Source organism: Eutrigla gurnardus (genome assembly GCF_963514095.1).
Source record: "Eutrigla gurnardus genome assembly, chromosome: 9".
NCBI lineage: Eukaryota > Metazoa > Chordata > Actinopteri > Perciformes > Triglidae > Eutrigla > Eutrigla gurnardus.
The window spans coordinates 26346965-26368929 of record NC_139923.1 but is presented as its reverse complement, the minus strand read 5'-3'; the positions used below and the strand labels follow the sequence as shown (position 1 = coordinate 26368929).

The 21965-nt window shown below is 44.3% G+C and overlaps 1 protein-coding gene across 3 annotated transcripts; it reads right to left on the bottom strand.

The window, feature by feature from the left end:
- Nucleotides 1-771: 771 nt before the first annotated feature.
- Nucleotides 772-21294, bottom strand: dyrk4 (dual-specificity tyrosine-(Y)-phosphorylation regulated kinase 4). Of its 3 annotated transcripts, XM_084016606.1 has the most exons (15): nt 21162-21294; nt 20736-20805; nt 8458-8541; nt 6980-7132; nt 6749-6899; nt 6393-6556; nt 5528-5664; nt 4889-5029; nt 3996-4134; nt 3726-3807; nt 3458-3630; nt 3305-3365; nt 2682-2811; nt 2474-2595; nt 772-2263 (listed from the first exon to the last, which is right to left on the bottom strand). In XM_084016606.1, exons 1-15 carry the CDS (start codon nt 21191-21193, stop codon nt 2007-2009), a joined length of 1896 nt encoding a protein of 631 aa, XP_083872732.1. In that variant the 5' UTR covers nt 21194-21294; the 3' UTR covers nt 772-2006. The 3 variants fall into 3 exon arrangements, with proteins under 3 accessions (XP_083872732.1, XP_083872733.1, XP_083872734.1); XM_084016607.1 differs by lacking the exons at nt 20736-20805; nt 21162-21294 and adding an exon at nt 13012-13988; XM_084016608.1 differs by lacking the exons at nt 20736-20805; nt 21162-21294 and adding an exon at nt 10890-11310.
- Nucleotides 21295-21965: the final 671 nt, after the last annotated feature.

Sequence of the window (21965 nt, the reverse complement as noted above, 5' to 3'; positions counted from 1 at the left end):
ATAAATGATAAAACCTTCACGATACCTGTCCGGGATTCATCACACTGTGGCTGCAAGTACGGCAGAGGAACCAAGCCGTCTGCAGTGGATGTCAGTGGTGGTTGCAGCTTCGTCTCAGAAGTGGGGCACTGGGTCCCTGCAAGGACTGGCTGGGTCAAGGTGGCAGGGACTGGGGTTTAGGACTGGGGCACTGTGTGAAGTGTGGAGGTTGAGGAGTGAGGAAGACGGGAGGTTTGGTGACAGCACGGCTTGCTGTCGGCATCTGTCGCATCGTAAGTGTGTTTGCTGCAGAGAAAGAAAGCCAGAACAGTGAAAATAATGCATTTAAATATTCAGGATTGTCAACATGAAAGAAAATTGTACCTTTATTGTGTTCAGCAGGCAATTGTTTTTCAACTATTGTGTTTATTGATAGGTATTTAAAAGCTACTTTGAATAAGTATGTATAATGCTCTGTATAACTCAAAGTAACGGTCCAAGCCACTCTTGCACCCATCAGTTCCCGTGCTCAGCAGCAGAAGGCAGCACTTGCATGTTTCTTTTTCTTTTTTCAAAATGTAACTCACTTAGCAAAAGGCTGAAAACGATTACTACGCCTTACAACTTCAAGTGAAAGCTTTATACAGCATCTGAACAACGTGCCAACTCGCCTCAGTATAGTTTCAGGTTGACTCTGGGAAACATGAAGACAAAAATGAGGATGGAAATGAGGCCATTTATGAAACACCAAGCTCTTTGAAACAACCCTTTATTCGTCATAAAAGACAAAAAGACAAATACAAAGTGATACAACTATAACATGATGTTTCTTACTTCAGCTGTCCCACTTTCACGGGATCTCGTTAGCTAATTGATGGTGAGGGTATGGGTCTGTTGAATTTAAAGTGATGTCTGTTGGCGACTAAAGACATAAATCAACTGCAAAACGATGGTTAATCATGAAACAACCTTTGATGAGACATGGTTTTGTCTAATAAAAGAGGTACTGGCTGGGTGATCTGAACCCGTGTTGACAGGTGAGAATCCAGTGGCTTCTAAAGCAGGTGTACACACAATATTAAAGTGCGAGATTTCTAATACTGCAAGGCACAAACTATCAATAACAGGATTGTCTTTTTGTTTCTAATGTAAAAAAACATTATTCATAACAGACATACAAAATATTTCATACGGTGACAACACAACAAGTAAAACCTTGTCTAAACCCTCAAATGTCTGAAATATTTTCTTAAAATATGTTCTGTATTACACAAACATGAAATTACAGCAGATATGTACAATAAATTCTATTACAAATACATATTTTATGATTGAATTCAAATGCGTAACAAATATGAAACATAGGATCAAACATATTCCAATATTAATACGTGAAATCATTAATAATCAGCATGTCATCAACTGCATTCTACAATTAAAAAGACAGTTACGTCTTTGTTCACATGATTTAAAAAAAATCTTTTTTTGGCTCAGCCTTTATTGCACACACTTCTTAAAATATTTAATGAAAGTAATGCTAAAATGTGTAAAAGAAAAAAAGAATAAAAAGCAAAACATCAATTTTGATGACACATTCTATACCCATGCACTACTCATTTTTTATTTTTATTTTTTTTAAACACGAGGGAAGTAAAAGTGTGTTTCTCAAGGATTTCAATGCCCAGAAAATATTGTGGATTCAACATGGGCATTCTTCAGTGGCAGACAGCTAAGTGCAACTAAAGAGTGCACAATAAACAATAAATAGAGGATGGGCGTATTTGCTGATGATCGGCGTGTCTCCTCCGTACGTCAATATCTTTTGTTCTCGTCATGTGACCGGCTTGGTTTTTGCTACCAGTCAGCAGAAAACATCCGCTTGAGCTGCTTTCCAACGTTTCTCTGGATCGAGCTTCTGTGACGTCAAGCAGAAGCGTCCCGGCAGTGTTCGCATTAAATGGGAACAAGGAGGATCTTCATCACTCTCAGTTCCCGCTCGCCGTGAACGCAGCGTGATTCCCTGACCGTTAGACGATCGGGGGCAAACACTGAGACGGCTCCTGGCTATCTTTTCCCTCCGTGCCCACCTCCTCCTCCTGCTGAGGCTTGATGATGATGTGAACGGGCCTCTCCCCGCCTCCTTCCCGCTGCTCGGTATCCGTGGAGATCTTGCCCTCGCCCTCGCACACCTCCTCCTCCGCCGAGGCCCCGATGGGCCGCAGACGCTCGCCGGGGGTCACCTTTGTTGCCGTTGCCGGGCCGCTTTCTGAGCTGACCTTCTCCGCTGTACCGCGGGAACAAAACAGGCGTTAAATGTCAGAAGACAACTCTGCTGGTATGTCTGTTGCTGAGGGAGAGCAGCTTGTACCCATTCAACCTGAACCCTACAGATGTCATAGATGTCTCTATTTTAGCTGATATATCTTTACTTTTTTATTTTTACTCTTACTTGAAGTGCCCTGTGAATGTGAGATTAAATATTTAGTACTCTTACCAGTCGAACTGTCCTTCTGCACCGTCGGCCTGGTTCTCGGCCGGATTTTGTTGAAGTTTCCCTCCAGGATCCACTCGTGCTGTAGAGCCTCATCTGGAGTCATACGTTTGGTCGGGTCCCAACTACAAAAAACACACAGAGAAAAGTAATTTAATCCACTAAAGCATACTTAAATAAAACGTCCCATTACAGGTGAAATGTCACGTACGTGAGGCAGCGTTTGATGAAGTCTAAGAACAAAACGTCATTGGTTTTCAAGGCAGCCGACAGCTCCTTGGAGTTGGGTCTCCTCTTCTTCCCCTTGCTGTTAGTGATGTTCCTGGGGTTTCCTTTTGAGTCTGCACACAGTAATTCAGACACGGTACTGATTAATCATCTTGGCACGTTGTTCCTACAGCGCAGGGCTCTCAAGGTTCAGAGTTCAGAGTGAGGTTTTGGCTGAGGCTACGGCAGGACAGCAGGTACAAACCTGTGGATCTGATAAAAGACACATACATTTGTACAAATAAAACCATTTAAGGTTTTTCGAGGTTTTTTTTGACCACTCAGAGCCACCGTAGAGCCCACAAACCTTCCAAAATATCAACAAACCAGCACATCCACCTCATCACTCAAAGCAAGGCGCTGTCACATTTAAAAGCACTTGCTGGCGTTTCCTGGTAAATTCTCTGCATGAGAAATACAAGGTGTGGCGTGTGAACAGGTTATCTCACACCTCCTACAAACCATTCATTTATCTTCTGATAACATCTAATAATCCTATAATCTACATTAATCGCTGTACGGCAGATCAAATATCCACAGAAATAAGAACTTAAGATGAATTCTCACCAAAGAACAATCTCCTCCTCGACGCTGACTGGACAAAATCATTTGGAGGCATCCCAATAACCTGTAAGTCAAAAACGCCACACACACTGAAGCGACTGGACAACCATACTGTTATGAATTTACATTTTTAGAAAACAAATCCACGATCAGTACCTCCATGATGCAGGCGATCTGCTCCACCTCGCTCTCCCCCGGGAAGACGGGATAGCCCGTGTAGAGTTCAGCGAGGATGCAGCCCAGACTCCACATGTCGATGGCCATGCTGTAGGGGTGACCCAGGATGACCTCCGGAGACCGGTAGAAGCGGCTCTGGATGTAGGTGTACACTAGACGGGAAACGCAGAAGAGACGGAAGGTCTTTGAACGCACCGACACAATAAGAGCCGTTACACGTTCTCCCTGGTGAGTTTCGTCCTCTTACCTCGTTGCTGTTCGTAGCAGCTCGAGCCAAAGTCGACCACCTTGATGTTCCCCGGCCCTCTCTGAGACAGAAGGATGTTCTCCTGATAGAACGTTATGAAAGACATTTGCAAATTATTTCAACGTTATGGGCGTATAAAGCTGCAATATGAAACAGCAACACGAGATTAAGTTGTGGTGGGAAATCATGTGCAGCCCACATCCCGTTTTGTGGACTATATTTTAGATTTGAATTCAAAAAAGGTATTACAGAAAGCCATGAAGTCAGTACCGGCTTGAGGTCACAGTGGATGATCTTCTCCCTGTGCAGCATCTGAAGGCACCGGAGGAGAGCGTGGGTGAAGCGGCGGATGAGAGCGAGACTGAAGCCCTGGAAGTTGTTTTTTTTGATGAGCTCGTACAAATTCACCCTGATGAAAGGAAACAACGTTAGCCGTTAGCTTGCAACACTGTGAAATCATAAAAAAAACGCACCTTAAAAATGATTCTGCCTCCATTTGTGTACTTTGCAGTGTGAGCTCAATATGGATTATAAAAAGAAGGCTGCTAAGTTTGATGCCATGGCATTTACATCGCCCTTAGTAACCGACTGTCAAACTTTCACTTAAATCATCTATGATTGTGCTTCAGAGGGAGACCGAGACACAGAATGTGTCCTCCCACTACATCCTGCTATAAGCATAAACTTCTTTAGCCTGTGTAACCGGAGCTTTCACACCATGAAGCAAGACGGGGGTAAGAGATAGGGCCCTAATCAAGGCCTTAACTAAAGGATTCGGTGACAGTAATGTTAGACAAGGCGGCAGTCCCAGACGTCCTCTAAAGGTCATTCAGCCTGAGTGATACACAGAATCATCTCCCTTCCAATAGATATCGGTTGCCGTCCGCCCCTAAAACACAGATGGCTTAAGGTACAGGTGATCACTTAGCTCCTCCTTGACCGCGGTCACGTAGAGTTAGAATTAACGACTAGAGGCAAGTGAGAAGTGGGAAAAGTGGCTTAATAGTCTCCTGCAAGGCTGATTTCTGAACCCGAGGGCCTGCTTGCATGCATAATAATTACATAAAGATCAAGAACAATGCACCTCCATGCATGTCAAAGCAAATATGAACACAATGCATTTCACACACTCCAGCTATAAAACCTCCGTGAGTCGTACTGACCCGAGCAGCTCGAAGGAGATGCAGAGGTGATTGCGGAAGTAGAAGTACTCCTTCATGTGGATGACGTTGTGGAGGTTGTCTTTGTCTTTCCTTTTGATCACATCCAGGATCTTCAGCTCCACCAGAGCTTGGTGATGAAACCTGATGAAACACATTTTTAACATGGAGGTGTGAGATAACTGACATAAAAAAGAGATACTTGGTGTGATTTTAAAGCCAACCATACACAACCGTCTTCCAGGAGAGATGAGATCGGCAGTGCGGGAGTTTTCCCCGAGGGAAGCAAATTGCACTATTTTGTTTTCTGCATTATTGAGTCCTGCATCTAACCTGCATTGTGGTCCTCTGTGAATAAGGACAGGTAAGGTAACACTGCAGGGATCGGACTCCTATCACGCTAAATCAGGACGTCAGCTTGACTCCTAAAATGTAGAGCGATCGTGATGCGAGCTTTGGAGAAAACCTCACTATAGGGTATCAGATCTGAATGCCAAAAACGGACTCCTTGAATGTGTACACCGTCATTTAAATGCAAGAGTCACACAGGATGTATTTCTTTCTTGGATCATTCGAAGCTCTTTTCCAGGAAAGGTTCATTCAACAGACGTGAAATGAATCAGAGAGTATTTGTACTTGTACCTTTTCTTATTGCGTATCATCTTAATTGCTACGAGCTCGTTGTTCTTGTGGTCCAGACATTTCAGGACCTGCCCGAAGGAGCCTTTCCCGATCACTTCAAGCACCTCGAACCTGTAGCCAATGTGATCATGCAGCACCTGGGGGAAAAAAAGCAAAAAGGAAGAGCTTATTAAGATTATTTTGAATATTTTATTTGAAAGCAAACTATGAATAAATCACATTGTCGTTTAGATAATTGGATCTATAATAGCTACAGGTAAGGATTAAAAGTGTGCTTTGCTGTAACTGTCAGTCGGACACTCATCACATATCGTCTAACACATGCCTGTCACCTGATTTATACAGTAGTTCAGCTTGTTGCCACGGGGCCTGGCTGACCTCAGTTCAGTTTATTGTGTACAGTATTAAACAAAGAAGTCAGAGCGGCAGACAGATCACGTCTGCAGCTGCTGGATTAAGGTCACATGAAGGCATCTGGTCGGGTACAGTTCATCTTAGGCAGCTCGAAAGCCTGTTTATGTGTGTGTGTGTGCATGTGATAACTTTGACATTATATCGCATTCATGTCTATGTAAAGATCTTTATGATGGATGTCAACTGAATTCATTTTTTACTTTCTTCAAATTTACTGGAAATACAATATTCAACATTTAGTCACATTTATTAGCAAACTCTGCCGTTGGGAAATGTGAACATCAAAGACTTCAAGTTGTAAATATGCTCCTTTTTTCTGCATTCAAAGACACAAAAAAGCAAGTCTTTTTTTCCAAACAGCCTCTGCTTTGAACTGTTTAACATCGATCCCATCACGTTGAGGAAAAAGAAAAGCAGACGTGGTGTTTTTGTGACCGACCACCCATCTTACCCTGACGTAGCTGCCGTGCTCGTCATCGTATCCCGAGTTCTGCGGCGTTCCCTGGGAACCCTCGATCTTCTGCGAGCCCAGACCAAGGAACCAGATCTCTGCGTAGTCCATGATCTCCTCCTGCTCGAACTCCGTCATCCGGTCCTGGAAGTTCTTCAGCGCCTCTGCAACAGGAAGTAAGAGGCGGAAGGGCGGGATGAGTCACCATCATATTGATTACACCTCTGCCGAGAGCGGAGGAATCGTGAATAATCGACTTGGATGCCGGCGTGCTATTTTGACTTTGTTACACCATCAAGAGTCTAAATATGAAATAACATATCTGTTGTATTGTATTCTTATTAATGATAACATACCTATAGGGGACATAGGTAACCTTTGACCCTCGTATGACTTCTCTTTCTCCAGCTTGTTGCTGAAAATCTTGCTGTTGCGGGAGACGGACACTTTGTCCATCGCTGCACCGAACCGCGTGCTGAACTGCTGCGTGGGCTTCGGCCTCTCGTCCTGCACGATAAACACTTAGTGATTATGAGCACAGAGAAGGTAAAGTCACATGACAGGCTGCTGGGGTGTGAGAAGCTCACCGGGTGTGTCTGGTAGTTGTTTTGGCCCCCTTTGTTGGCGATTTGGGGCAGGATGTGGTCCGACTGCTGGTGCTGGTTTTTGGCATTGCTGACCACCACCTGGACCACGGAAGGCTCGAGCTGAGGCAGGGTCCCTACACCGGGGCCAAACTTCTGTAAATCAGAGGGATTTCATGCACATTAGAATCCCAAATACAGAAAACAGGGTCACATGATGCCCGGAAACGAGATATTTCAGTCAGTCTGAAAGATGAAGCCTGCAGTTTAATCACCAAAACAAGAGTATTCAGGAAAATCCACGAATAAACTGGCCAATTTGCACAACTAGACGGCTTTTAAGATCTTTTAACTCAACAGAATAACAAATACTGAACAGCACATGCAACTAAAGCATGAAGTCTAAATGCATTTTACACTTTAGCAACAAGCGTGCAAGTCCATTTTTCAAAAGTATGTGTCTGTGTTGGGCTGCAGCTCGTGATCTACATCCCTTTCACATGCATTTGTCTGCGGAGGCTCGGGTGACCGGGAACCCCCCGCCCCCCCCTGCAGGTAGCAGGTTGGAATTACTGATCAGGTCTAAAGTGAAGTGGGGACAAAGCATGTGAGGCCGGGTCCTGACAGAGTCTGTCTGTGGCGGCTCTGTGGGGGAGGTGAAGAGCAGCAAACTGCTTTTCACTGGCTGCCATCCTGCTCGCTCTCAGAACATGATTACATGTGTCGCAGCCCCGGCAATGATGGGCAAAATTAGACCTCAGTGCTGTGCCAAGATCCCTGATGAAAAAAATGAGATCCTACAGACGCGTATCAGTGTCTCGGGGTGCATTTTGAGTTCATTGAATTGAACGTTTTCCCTTATTGAGCTGCGAATCCACTCAAATGTCAGGCGGTGCAAACTATCACGTCGCCTCCAGCAATGCACTGCGTTAGCAACATCATAAATGCTTCCGTATTAAATATTAACAGCATTCTAGGAAGAAAAAAAAAAGCTTTCCCATCCATACAGTATAGATAGTTCTGATATTTCAGCTCACGTGTTGAGATCTGCTGCAGGATCTGCCAACTTGGTTATGACGCATAGAGATAGGGCTAAATATAGTTGCGAGCACCTGCCACAACAGGCAAAGGAAGTAAACACGGTTACACGCCTGCACATAAGGAGGGGGGGGTCGCGCTGCTCAAATAGGCTGCACTGGTATCGATGGGAATGATGCATTTAGTCACATATGTGCAGATAGATGTGTGTTCAGTTCATGTTTTATACAGGAGTGTGTCTATATTCAACGTATCTATGACAAAGCCTTTAATTCTAGGAGAAAGCACTCCGGTGTAGCTCACTGCATGTGCATTCATTATATTTTAATTATATATTAAATTATAAAAAAGTGAGGAATACTATCCCCCAAGCGATGTTTTTAGGTGTTCACTCAAACAAAGGGAATATGCTGATACATGTTGTGCTCCGGCATCGCGCTGACCTGTGAGCAGGGTCGGTTTGATCCGAGGCGGTTGCCCTCCGCCGGGAGTCGGTGAGGGTGAGGGAAGGCCTCGGGTCGTGACGTCTGTGGGAGGAATGAGAGCAATTAAGTCCCATATTAACTATATGTCATACAGCACAATGCCTAATAGCGTCATCTCCAAAGTCAGATGAGAATCCTTTTACACCAAGATGGATTCAAGCTGTCAGAAATAACGAGGAATAATGAGAAGAATTCAACTGCTTCTTGCCTCCTTGCCGTTTTGGATTCTCCAGCCTCTCCACAAACACACAGCCTGTGGGCGGCTTGCAACGAGATTGCAGCAAGGCGAGCAAAAAATAATGCACTATGATCCTAAAATAGATCACTTCTGAAAAAAAAACCCCTCTTGCTACCCTGTATTTTCTGTGTACCTGTAGGTGGGTGAACATGTGCACCGCCGTGTGTCTATCGGAGGGCGTGCACGGGGCTTGGAGGCACGTGCACGCCAAAGATCCACCTTCCTTAGTGTTCAAAGGAGGCGACACACAAAGCAACGGGGTTTCCGGATACATGAAAGTAGGACATTTGGAGAGTTCCTGCCTGATTCTCTCCGACACCAAGCCAGCTTACACGTGCTTTATTTAAGCAGCGGGTGCAGCTGTGTTGGGTGTCTCCATATGGGTGAACTAAAGCCCCATATGGGGATCCATGCTTAACTCACTTTGCCAGCCTGTTTCCAGCAGGTGCTGGATAGGAAACATCGGATGGAGAAGCCAAAGCAGCATCAGCTGTCACGGCAGCATCAAACCCAGAGGAGGACTCGACTTCTTGGCTTCTTAACTCAAACACTTACTTCCTTCACCTTAAAGTGATCCTGCAGTAAGAGATAGGTTTGATACGACAATGTGGTTGTGTTACAAGTTCAGGAGAACAGCGGGCGACAGCAGGAGCCATGTAGGTCACTGTGACAGGTTGGCTTCAGAAGCAACACCTGCAAAGTCTGCTGTAAGCCTGGCTCATGAGCACTAAGCCAGTGGAAACCCAGTGGCATCACAACATATGCCCAAGTGCACACATTTCCGTCTTTCTCACCTCTGGTGTTAAAACGAAAATGAAAAAAACATGTCTTAATATCCCAAACACCAGGGGTCGGATTCATAAAAGCATCCCCTGCTTAATCGTCTATTTGACTCTAAAGGGTCCATAATTTACAAAACCAACATCCTGGTGAATTGAAGAAGACTTCAAACTAGAGATTGAAACCATAAAATCATGTTTACAATGTTTACTGAGGTAATAAATCAAGTGAGAAGTTCATTTTCTCATAGAAATCAGACTTGTTTTTGTAACCTGAGGAGTCGCCCCCTGATGGTCAGTAGACAGAATGCAAGTTTAAGGCACTGCAGCGTTTGTTGCCTCCTGGTTTGCACAAGAAGACGACCGCATATAATTTCATGCTGTGTAGACATAAATACAGTCCATTTATACTCAGATTTGGCACAAATGAAATTCACATGAATGAATTTGCTCTCAATGTGCCAACGAGTTTAAATACATTTGTGTGAATAGATAAATGGAAGTCAGTAGCAACGACCACTCTGTATCTGTGTAACTGGGTTTACTGGAGGAAGGTTATCCCAGCAGGCGTGAGAGAAGCTTTGGGGCCTCAGGGGTCAGTTGTTGAAAAGGTCAGCAACGCAATAAAACCAGGAGTAACACCAACAAACTGTGAAACTGTGCCCACTCACACGATCGGCTGCCAGACATGCAAAGTGATTTTTCACTGTATAAACACTCGTGCCGTGTCACCACAGGACGATCCCCGATCAATCCATTTCATCAAACTAGAGGTGAGTCGTCAGCATAAGGTGAAACACTTTTGTCCATAAAACAGTAAAAAAAAACCCAGCACAGGTTAAATTTACAGCAGTTTCCATGTAAGGTGTGTAAAATAGACCAGAACACATATAGACTTACAGAAACTGTCAGCACAACAAACACTGAAATAAGTAGGCTGAACAACGCCTGAAATAGAAATGGATCCCATTTTTCAACATAACTTGGCGTACGGTCAGGAGGAAGGGGGCGCACTACGGAATCAGCATTCGTGTGGGATGGAAATGTAAATCACTTCACATTCCTGGCATGGATCAATACACATACATTGGAGAATGCACAGTGACTTTCACTTAGTTCATCCTTGTAAAAGGAAACCTGTGGAGGGTTTCCCCCCCAAATGGAATTAGCCTGGAGTGAAGCCATGTATCTGGGCAAAACACATTCTTATTCTATAGAAAAAGTTGACTATGGATATTAAAGTGATAGTTTAGGGGATGAAGAATAATATAATAAAGCATATCTAATTGATTAGATACAGGAAAGCCACGCTGATTGGCCACAAATCCACTCTTATATGAACTATTTCCCATGCAACCAAATCAATGTCTCACCTTGTTGTTTATTTCTGGCAACATGCTGCCGGTTATGTCTCTTTACAGCTGATTGATAAAATCCAAACACGTAGATGAGTTTATGAAATCCAGCAAAGAGTCATAATATCCAACTCTGCCAGTCCAGAATAAAAAAAAAACCCAAGACGCGCTTCTTCCACCAACTTCTTTGCAGAGGACGGAATGACCACAATCACAGCTACGGACCACTGATCACATCTAACGACCCGCTGCTGCTTTTTACGCGCGCGAGATAAGTGCGCTGTCGTCAGAGAGAGAGAGGCGATTAGCGCGAGGCGCAAGCTGTTGAGGGTCTCTGCGTCTTAGCGCGTAGCGCTTAAGACACCGAGGGGGAGCCACCTGTTCAGGTTTCCGCCGCTGACAGCTGGGGCTTTCCCGATATAGACGCGTTTTTCATCCCGCGAGCTGTCGTCCACCTCCACCACGCCGGCCGGGTGACTGATGCGCGGAGAGAGACGGTTCACACCGACGCACGGCACGTCGTGGCCACACTCGGTTTACAGTACAGGCTGTAACTGTTATGCAGTCTCTCTCTCTCTCTCTCTCTCTCCCCCCCCCCCCCCCTCCCTCTCCCCTCTAAGATGTGAAAAGTGAAAATCTCAATTATTCCAAATGTGTAACCCTTGAACGAGCAGGGAAACAGAATATAAGATGGATCACACAATAAAATATAGAAAGTGTCTTTTAAATTGGACTTCATTGGAAACTATTTGCTTATTTATCCCAAGGAATAATAGATTTTTGGTGTTCAAAAAAAAAAAAAGAACAAATAAAACCTTTTAGAATGATCATTTAGCTCCATTCAGATAATGACATTGAATTACTAATTTTGCATATTCATTAATCAGTTATCAGTTTGTCAGAAAGCTTGTAATAAGAGACATTAACAATGTTTTGCTGCCACAATGCAACTGTAAGAAGACAATAGCTTTCCAGCGGCTAATCCCAGGAAACAACCCTCCATGTGACGAGGAGTATATAAGCTGAAGGAGGTGAATATGATTAGATGACAGCTGTTATGCTGTTATGCAACAGCTGTGGCCACTTGGGTAATCAGCTTCAGGACAGGAGGAGCAGCCGTGGAGGAAGCTGCCCTCCTTGTTTTCACTCTCCTCATCCATTCCCTTTGTCCCCGACCTGCTGATTGAACGAGTTCACTTCTATTTCAAAAAAACACTCAACAATCACAGCGTTAAATAACTGGAGCAAAGATTCAGGATCTATTTTGCGATCGGCCCCTGCTGGTGGAGTGGCCCTTAAGCAGAGTGGGGAACCGGAGGGAGACTCCTTTAATCTGGCCTGATTAGAAGAGAAGAGCTGCAGCAGGAGGCATTCATTTTTAGGCAGAATCACACTTTGCATCTGTTTATTCTCTACGTTGCAGCATGATGGGAAATATCAGAATCAGAAGAATTATAGTCAATATTTCAAACAATTTTGTTGTAATTTAATTGCAATAAACGTATAAAAGAGATGCCGAAGTAACTATATAATGATAAAAAATTTCACCTTCAAAATGTTTGTTTTCTGAAGCCTATGCTAACACTGTAGCTGCTCCTTGAAAAGGAATAGTTTGACATTTATTTGAGCTCATCAGAGCAATAAAGTGACACGAAAATGTGAAAATACTCGCCTGCGAATGTCACATAGCTGGGGCTTTTATTGTGAAAAGTAAGAACGCAAGGAGTGGATATGCGCTGCCTTTGTCAGGGTCGAGGGCAGGAGTAAAAAAGCATCTTGTGTTTGTGTTGTTTCATAAATAGAGAGATACAAGCTGCTGAGAAACACCTAACATAATATCTCTAAAATAATAACAAAATACAGTCTTCTTCTGGGAAGTCAACCACTGTAACCCTCGCCACAGTTCATCTGGGAGAATCATTATGCTGTGTGCATTTTGTCACCCATGACAACACAAAACAATGCAGATACAGTATATCTCACCATGGCAACCAATACAAATGGAAACAAAGGGTTACAATTGATGTTTGCCTGACATAAGTAAAAAAAAACGAGGACTGTGAACAGAAAGGAGGGAGAAAGTGTGAGTTTAATGGTTAAATAGTAAAGTGAGTCTTGCCTCTGTTGCCTGCAAACATACCTCCGGTTGGACCCTCCTGTTCCTGCCCCAGCAGCAGCCCTGGAGGAGGCTAAAACCACAGCAGGCCAACGGGGTCCCGTCTTCCCACATAGCACGTCTCCCCCATGCTGCCACCACAACGCCCTAAAGACCCCCTCAGCCTCGGCACGCCATTTCCATCCAGAGGGGAGGGAGTAACTCAGCAGGACCGACGGAAGCCCTCAGAAGCAGAATGAAGGATGGCGATGATGATGATGATGATGACGACGCCAGGCCTGCATTTCCTCCTGCTTCGAAACTTTAGGTCCTTGACTCCATTCGACAAAAATAAATTTGATTTGATGCCACAATGTTCAGTTAAACTGACTTCCCATCTTTAGATTTGTACTAATCCGGAAGTCAGAACTTCCTGTGGTTTTTTTTCTCTCCGAATCGTGGATTCGTGTAAGCGTCTGGTTGTTTGAGACCTCGGCTCCCCTTCGTTTTCCTCCTCGTCAGCTTCATCCAAACGGGACTTTCTTTGCTCCGGGACACAGACGGAGAGAGTCAGGCTGCCGACAGACAGCGAGAGGATGCCGTTTCCTTTCTGCCGTTGCTATAATTGGCGAGGGAGTGCTCTCTGTCTTCCACCGCTGCCAGTGACGTATGGATGGGTCTCACCGAGGGACCCATCCTGAGCCGGAGACACAGCAGCAGGGGCCTGGCACTTAGCTTCCTCTAAAGGAGGCCTCTGGGAGCGGAGGGAGGGGTGGGGGACTGTACTGTAGATACAGAAAGCCCTCATCCTCCCAGGTGGCCCCTCTTCACGGGGCTGAGGAAGCCAGACAGGAGGAGGTGTAGCTTTAATGGGCCTCCCGTGTGGTTGAGACAGACGTACACAACTTCCTGTACCAACTGTATCTCGGAGACGCCACCGGAGGGGCTGTCAACCCCCCCCTCACCTTCTCCTCTATACCGTTTTCCACCTGCTTTGCACAAACCCCCGAGGGATGCTGTACAGTGATGATGAAATGATTCACTGGAGGGAAAATAAAAGGTCATTAACTCTCTACCTCAAAATAAAATGTTAAATGTTATCGCATCAAAATCAAAAGGACGCCTCCTCTCAGTGACAAGTATCGAAACATAAATTCTGCCCCTCTCCCAAAAATAAAATCTGCTCATCACCTTGTTTTGGTGACAGGATAAAATGCTGCTATTTCTGTAGCGTGACGCACCGGACTAATGTATTTCATTACTGGCCTGTCAGCCGTTCCTTGCTGTTTAAATGAGACACAGAGTGGAAGCTGGAGCGTTTTCTTCCTACGCATTTTACAAGCTTTTAATTTGTCAATTAATTTGCTCTAATCCCTAATATGAAAACAGCTATTTGACCGGCTGTTGGCCTCCTCCACGTGTTCGAACCCCTTCGAGAGCCAGACCTGGATCCAGTGAACAGCAGGTGGCTGGACAAACTACACCGTTCCAGATGGGCACGGGCCAAATGACCTCCTCCTTAAAGGACCCACTGCCTTACATTCTGCTGGGGCTGAACGCTGCCAGACGGGAGGCAAACCGGAGCGAGGGTTGAGCCGGCCTCAGCCAAAACAGACGGCGCGAGAGACGCCTTCCACTTGGCAGAGAGGAGTGTGGGTAGCTTGATCCGGCTTGGCAAAGGTGGGACTGCAGCGTCTTTAGTTTGAGACGCAAAGCAGGGTTCCTCGGCGACAGCGTGTCACCATGTGAGGCATGGGTGGCAAATTGACACAAGCGCGCGCACATAGTCACACACACATACGATTATAGGCTCAACTGTAGTTTACAGATGACATGTTAACGGCGCCTGGCAACAGAAATCGTTCAGGAAGTACAGATTAACAGTGTTGTATGAATGGAGCTCCTCTGTGACCTCTGAGCGACCCTCACGGCCGATATTACTCTCTTTAAGAGACCCAGTCTTCTTATAGTTAGTTTTTTACTGCCACTTATATTATATTTCTCTACTGTTACTTTACTTATTTATTACATTTGCTCCGTTGTCCTCTAATCTATGTCCAACTCAGATGCTGTAATCCTGATAATGTCCCCGCCGCGGGACTAATAAGATGATCTTATTTGACCTTAATGGGTTGACAGGTATGACCTGGAATACTCTACAGTAGGACCCGAAGCTGTACAACTTATTTTAAGAGAGTGATTATAAAATATTTATCTGCTTCTACTTGGCACTTTAACTCGTATTGTAGAATGTTTTGTTTTGTTAACTCTGTCTGTATGTAAACGTTTTAATGTTATATGTTTTAATATTTAAAAAACAGGTCTCTCTTGTGGATTACCTGATATTAATAAATAAAGGTTAAATAAATAAAATAAAATATTAAATCCCCCCTTTGAGCAGGGGCAACTGACTTCACTGGAGCTGCTGCAACGATGCTCGTTTTAATTGCTTGATTCTTCATTTTTGTAACAATTATTTTATATATGTATTTCTTTCCAGTGCTCAGTAATGTTTTATGTAAAGCCTAGTGATGGACAACCAGCACACAAGTCAGTAACATCCAATAATCTTTCCAAAAAGGACTTGGGAGTGATGAGTGCTTTGTGTGCGTTTCTTTGCATTTATTGTCATGGAAGCAGCTTAAAAAATGAAGCGGGGCTGAGTCGGACCAAATCCCATCAGCCGTGTTGAAGAGGCTCACTTCACCGCGGTGAAGAGGCCGAGACAAAAACAAACAAACTCCTCAACCCGTGTTGTCTGATTGTCTGGGGCCAATGCATCGTTCACGGCTCTTTAATACGAGTGGAAAGGCCGTGCACTAGTTTCATCTGTGTGGTGGTTGGTGGAGGTGCAGGTTGACCTACTGCTTCATATCTGTGTCAGTGTGACGAGACCACCTACATACAGAGTACACATAATCCTGCTTCACATGACACATCACTTCATTTATAACACAACAGCTTCCTGTCCTTCTCTGTCAGACAGAGACCCAGACTGTCACCAACTAAAATTGCCAGAATTGGGCCACCGGCAGAATTATAAACAATAACATTTTCCCATTTCCTGAAATATTAATCCCTCTTTTTTGAGGCAAATCTAAAATACAGACAAACCTGATCCGTCAAAGCCCAAACAACTTAAATAGTACTCTTAATACCACAGAGGGTTTTTGGGGTCATCTATCTCCAAAATCAAACCTCTTTCACGCAGCATTAAAACTACATTATACCGTTCGCCATCTCACCATCTTATTCTTTATTTGGATTCCACAAAGTGTCGCTAGTCTTCCTGGGGTCAACACACAAAGACACATCAACAATACAAGACAATTAAAATCTCCGCATACAAGACAATGACAGCATGAATAAGGAGGACTAAAAATAAAACATAATTTACAACCAGTTAGAAACAAAGAATTACAAAGAAAGAGCAAAATTACAAAAAAAAAAAAAAACAAGACTAAAATGATTACAAATACACAGCACCCATCTTGTATCTCTCCACCCAAATATAGATGCAAGCCTACAACCCTGGCATTACAGTTAGAAATTAGAGAACACAGGTAAGGTGATGCATCACGGTGTTACTTACTTTCTAAAATCTGTAATAGGATTCACTAAAGTAACACAGAAATCTAAACTTTTCTCAGAAGAAGACATTAAATTCTTACTTTCATATTTCCTTAAATGTCTGATGATGAATGTCAAAAGAAACAAACAAAAATCACACTGTGGGAAATGCACTGATGTCATACTTTGCATCGTGTTCAAATCCCCAAATATGAAATAAATACTCACATTAACAAGCATGACGCTTGTTCAGCTGCTCTACTTAAAAACACCAGCGTCCACACTTTTCAGAAGCCACATAATCAGCTGTCTTTCCCTCCCAAATTGCGCAGCTATGGAAGCCTTACCTCGTTAATCATTCTGTCATCTAAGATCTGCTGCTTCCCATCCCTGGAACGAGACCCGGTCCAGGGTCCCATGTCTGGCTCCGCTCGCCCCGTCGTATCTGACTGTTTTTTCAATAAAGCCGCGTGTGCTTGAATTCTCAAGGCTGTGAGTTCACCTCCATAATCACAAAACGTCTCATTACAACACTGCAGGGTTCAGCCGCTGTTATATGCGGCGCAGGTTGTTGACCTGAACGCCCCGACGCTGCCCTGCCAGCTCCGAGAACCTGAGGATGGAGGAGGTCGCTCGTGCAGCCAGGCCCGTGTGAGTGATGACGGCCCGGCATCTCGCCCTCGTCGCCTCACCTCGCCCTCAGACGGCTCTGATGTTTCTCACATCCACGCAATAAGGCTCACGTCTCATTTTCCCTTTTTAACTTTCTGAGAATTGACCCCCCTTCTCTTTTTACTTCCTTTAAATCTTCCCGCCGTTGCTCTCTTTACAACTTCATAGGTGACGGCCCGGAGGTGCAGCTTCGTCACCCGGGTAACACGAGCGTTGCCCGCCCTTCTTTTGACCCCCGTAGGCACTGATTCTGCTGTCACCTTTCACAACAAGCTCGCAAGGCGATCCGCTTTTGTCGCCGCCTGGATACAAAAGGCCCCCCGTGCCCGAGCCAGACAATACGCTGCCTTCAAACCTGGAACCTGCAAATTGCAGGAATTAAACTGATGACACGTTTGGCAGATGTGGACAATGAGGACTGAAGCGCTCGTTGTCTCTGGGTGCCAAATACAAGAAGCTATTCTGTTCCACAGCGAGTCTGTAAAGGAGAGCCCGTCTTAGATTCTAATAGCTTCATTATCCGGGGCTCAGGTGTTACGTCTCCGTCGACAGGTGGATACTGACACACTCTGGCCCGTGGCACCAACACAGGCAGGGCAATTAGGTTAATCCGGATTATTGTGATCGCAATTATCAGTCTTTATTATAGGCAGAGAAAATTACATTTAGAATAATTGTTAAATAACTTTATACAACACCACAAGCTCAGGTGGATGTAATACAATGCCCTCATATTTCTAATAAAAGATCATTTTACGTGTGGGAAATAAAAATAAAAGATACATCATTACATAAAATCATGATAAATATTTAAACCGGAAGATCGCAATTATCAGTCTTAAATATTGGAGGAGAGAAATATGTTAATAATAATGGTTGAATAGCTTAATATATCACATTTTGGACACCAGGTGTTCTAATATATTTCTAATATAGCAGATTAACCTGGGGGGAAATTTAAAAAAGATACATCATATCATAAAATCACTGTAAATATTTAATCAAGATTTTAATAATCTACAATACACAGGCAGCGGGCAAAATTATTGTTTTAATGATGCTATAATTGTTGCTAGGTGACTATAGTTGCAGCATTTGCTGGTAAACCAACTCCCAAATAAAATATTATGATATTTTCATGTATGAAGGATATAAAAGGAACCAGCGAGCCTAACAAGGTAACAACAACCAATCCTTACATAACAATATGTTAGCCAAGACCTCACATGATTACCCAACAATGCTCTGAGCCTATGGAGACGGGGGAGGACGTTGGCATACCCCGCTCAGCAGCTCTGCATTGCATGACTCACCGTTAAAGGAAAACAGACACTTCACGCAACCGAGCCGAGGCACTCATTAACAAAACTCCCTGGGTGGCTGTTTACCCAGCATTCCCCCTCCAAAATCCAATTAATGTTTATCAGACTCGGGGAGCGGTTCAGTCCAGCACATCCTCGACACGGTAACCTGCAGCTGGGACCCGGGCAGCGCCAGGTAGACCGTCTCCAGCCAGCCCGACCTTCTACAGGTGTGGGCATCAGTGGGAGCAGAGAGGATGCTGCTATCCATCACGATGCTACATGGAGAAGCATGGAACCATCCGTTTGCAAACACCATGGCAGCACACACACACAGAAGTAGAACTAATAGAGCATTATATTGGCTCTAATATTATTCATACACAGCGTGTGGCAGGACGTCGCTCGGTGACACCGATATCAGCCGAGGTGAGCTCTCGCTCTCTAAGTGGCCACCTTTAATTTCGGGGGCTCCGGTGTCAACGAGGGACAAAGCTGTGATGAGAAACCCTATCAGGGCCAGGGTTCATCAGGATAATGGGGAGGCACGCTGCCTGTTCCTCAGTCAGCGGGGGGTAAAAGGCTGGGGCAAGTGCATGGGTGATGGACAACACTCTAAAAGCAGGTCACGGAGGGGAACAGATGTGATCCGGCTCATGATCTCACTGAGCTTGTTTAGATCAGACGGAGAATACACCTGCAACTATATCAAATAATGATTCGTCATTTTCTCGATTTTCATTGAGAAAATAATCAGCCCATTAAAAACCTTCAAGAGCCCTGAAGATAGAATACAAAATCTGTGTTTTCTGTCATGAAGACTCCAATACGTCAAAGCTGCAGTTACAGTATTAATATTTCAGCATAGATCCAGTGAGTGGACGAATACCCCAAAATAATTTGTATGTATAATAACCGGACGGATCTCAGAAGGCTTGAATGTCGATGGTGAGTCATGTCGTGTAAAAGCACAGCTAGACTCCGGGCATCTGCTCAGACCAGCTGCTTTTACTTGTGATGACGCAAACGCTCCCTATTGATAGCCCAACTTTTGGAGGAAAAAAAAAATCTTTTCAACTGCCACGCTGAGCGTTGGGAGTCCACTCACACTATAAACCCCACCCAGCTTCAAATGAAGCCTCAGACGCAGCTCGTTCCAATTTCCCACTGATGTTCAAAGATGTTCGGCGCTCTTATCTCCAGTGCCTTTTGGCTTAACAATCTGTTGGCGGCGCCGTTGCTGATTAACGAGAATATCTGTGCTGGGGGCTTTTATTATGGAGTGCTGAGATCAAAGCAAATAGTAAGGGGACTGCGATGGGACCATGATGGGATTAAGAATTAAAGAGTTGGTCCAACTGCAGTATAGAGGACAGTACAATAAAGTCTGAGCTTGCTTTGAAAATGACTATTATCCAAATTTGATTTTTCGAACCATTTGTTAGAAATAGAGCCTGAATAAACCCTGAGCTCAGGTTCTTTTGACCAGCAGAATCCCGTCCAATGTTCCACATCAATTAAGGGATTTAGGAAGTCCTGCTCCACCGGCCCGGCCGCCCTCAAGGCAATGAGGTTCACACTGTATTCAGTTTAATCAACGTTAAGTGGAAAACGTGTCCTATAGCAGCTCCGTGAGGGCTTTGAAACACTCTTAATCCCTTCCACACGGGGAAGGGAGGCGTTGAATCGCTCCACTGCTGCGTGAAGGTGTCCTTGAGGGGCGGAGCTGGAAGTTGTGGGACTTTACATTTACATTTAGGGCATTTAGCAGACGCTTTTGTCCAAAGCGAAGTACATTTGTCAAAAGAAAGAAACCACAACATATCATTGCCGATAAAGTAAGAGCTAAAAAATAGAAACAACTGTTCGGGCTGAGTAAAGTCTGTTCAGCAAACCTTAAGAACAACAGATCAGACTCTCCGTGAAGAGGAGACGGTGGCCGAAAGGTGATGGGAAGTTTGCATTTGCAAATAGGAACAGCAGGGCATCCTCCTCATGTGCTGCAGTGGTGCAGGCCAAAAAACATCAGTTTCCCTAATAAATCACTTCTGCTGAGCGTACACACAAAAACATCCATCCATCCATCGTGTACCGCTTATCCTGTATTCAGGGTCACGGGGAGGCTGGAGCTCCACAAAAACATGGCCATTGCTATAACTTATATATATATTGAAGCGGTCACGCTGATAAGACCAAAATAAAATACATTCACATGAATCCTCCTACCTTGATCAGACGTGGAAATGTCCCCTTTCTGTTCTTCAGGAGCTTCTCCAGCTTATTTCTGGCACCGATTCTGTCCAAAGGAAAGATTTTAGTTGAATATGATTCATAATTTATATTCAATGCTTCGTGGTTCAACAATAATATATATAGGCCTATTAAAAGAACAATGTTTAGATTGTCAGTAATAGCTGTAAGATCTAGAGCAGCCTTTTGTTTAAACGACACTGACACCTTCTGGGCACGTTTGTCTTATTATTAAACACATGGTTTTATGGAGGTGTCAATCAGTCCGTTTCCGGTGCTCATCTACCAATAGGGTGAAGTCTTCCAACAACAACATCAGCTGATGATAACTTTACATTTTGCACTTTAAACAACTAGAACACTGAGACTATAAAGAAGCCAAAGATGGAGCTTCGCACTCACCTTCTGTCCGATGATTTGTTGGGCGCGCTCATGGTGAGATCATCAACAGTGATGCGGCGGGGACGCGCGTCATGCCCGGCAGGGAGTTTGAAGGCTCCGGTCTGTGTGCTGCGGAGCGTCACCACCTCCACCACCACCGGCTTATCCCCAAAGCACACTGGCTGTTAGAGCCGCCACGCTGAGTAATCACTTGACTGTTTCATTCTCCCCCCTTTTTGTTTCCGACGCAGCTTTTAGGCACGAGCTTGTGCGCGCGCGCGCGCGTGTCGGAGAGGGGAGAGAGCGCGAGACAAAGGGAGAGAGGGACACCCACTGAGCTATACATTTTCCACCGAGGTTACTGCAGGTGTAGAGTTGCATTCACACACAGTTAACTGGCAGAGTTTGATTTGACGTCAGAGATGTAAACTTTCAGCTTAAAAAACAAGATAATAAGATGAGAAATGTTGGGAATTGTTGACAAAAAACAGTTGGAAAATTGCTATGATGGAAGAGAAGTGAAAAATAGAGCCTGATTTTAAAAATAAATCAATAAATCAGGATACAAAAACACTTAAAATGTATATATCATTTGATTTATCATGTTAGATCATTTGATGCATTGGTTTTTCACTAAAAAGTACGATTTCTTAGAAAAGCATGCATGTTATATACGATTAAGCACACTTTCTTACATAAATGCATTATTTTAAACCAGTTTTTATTTGTGCTCATTTTTAAATGAAACCATTTTTCACTGATGACATGTGAAACTGTCAGAAAAGACTCCCTGATGTCTTCAGGCCATATTTATAATATTAACAC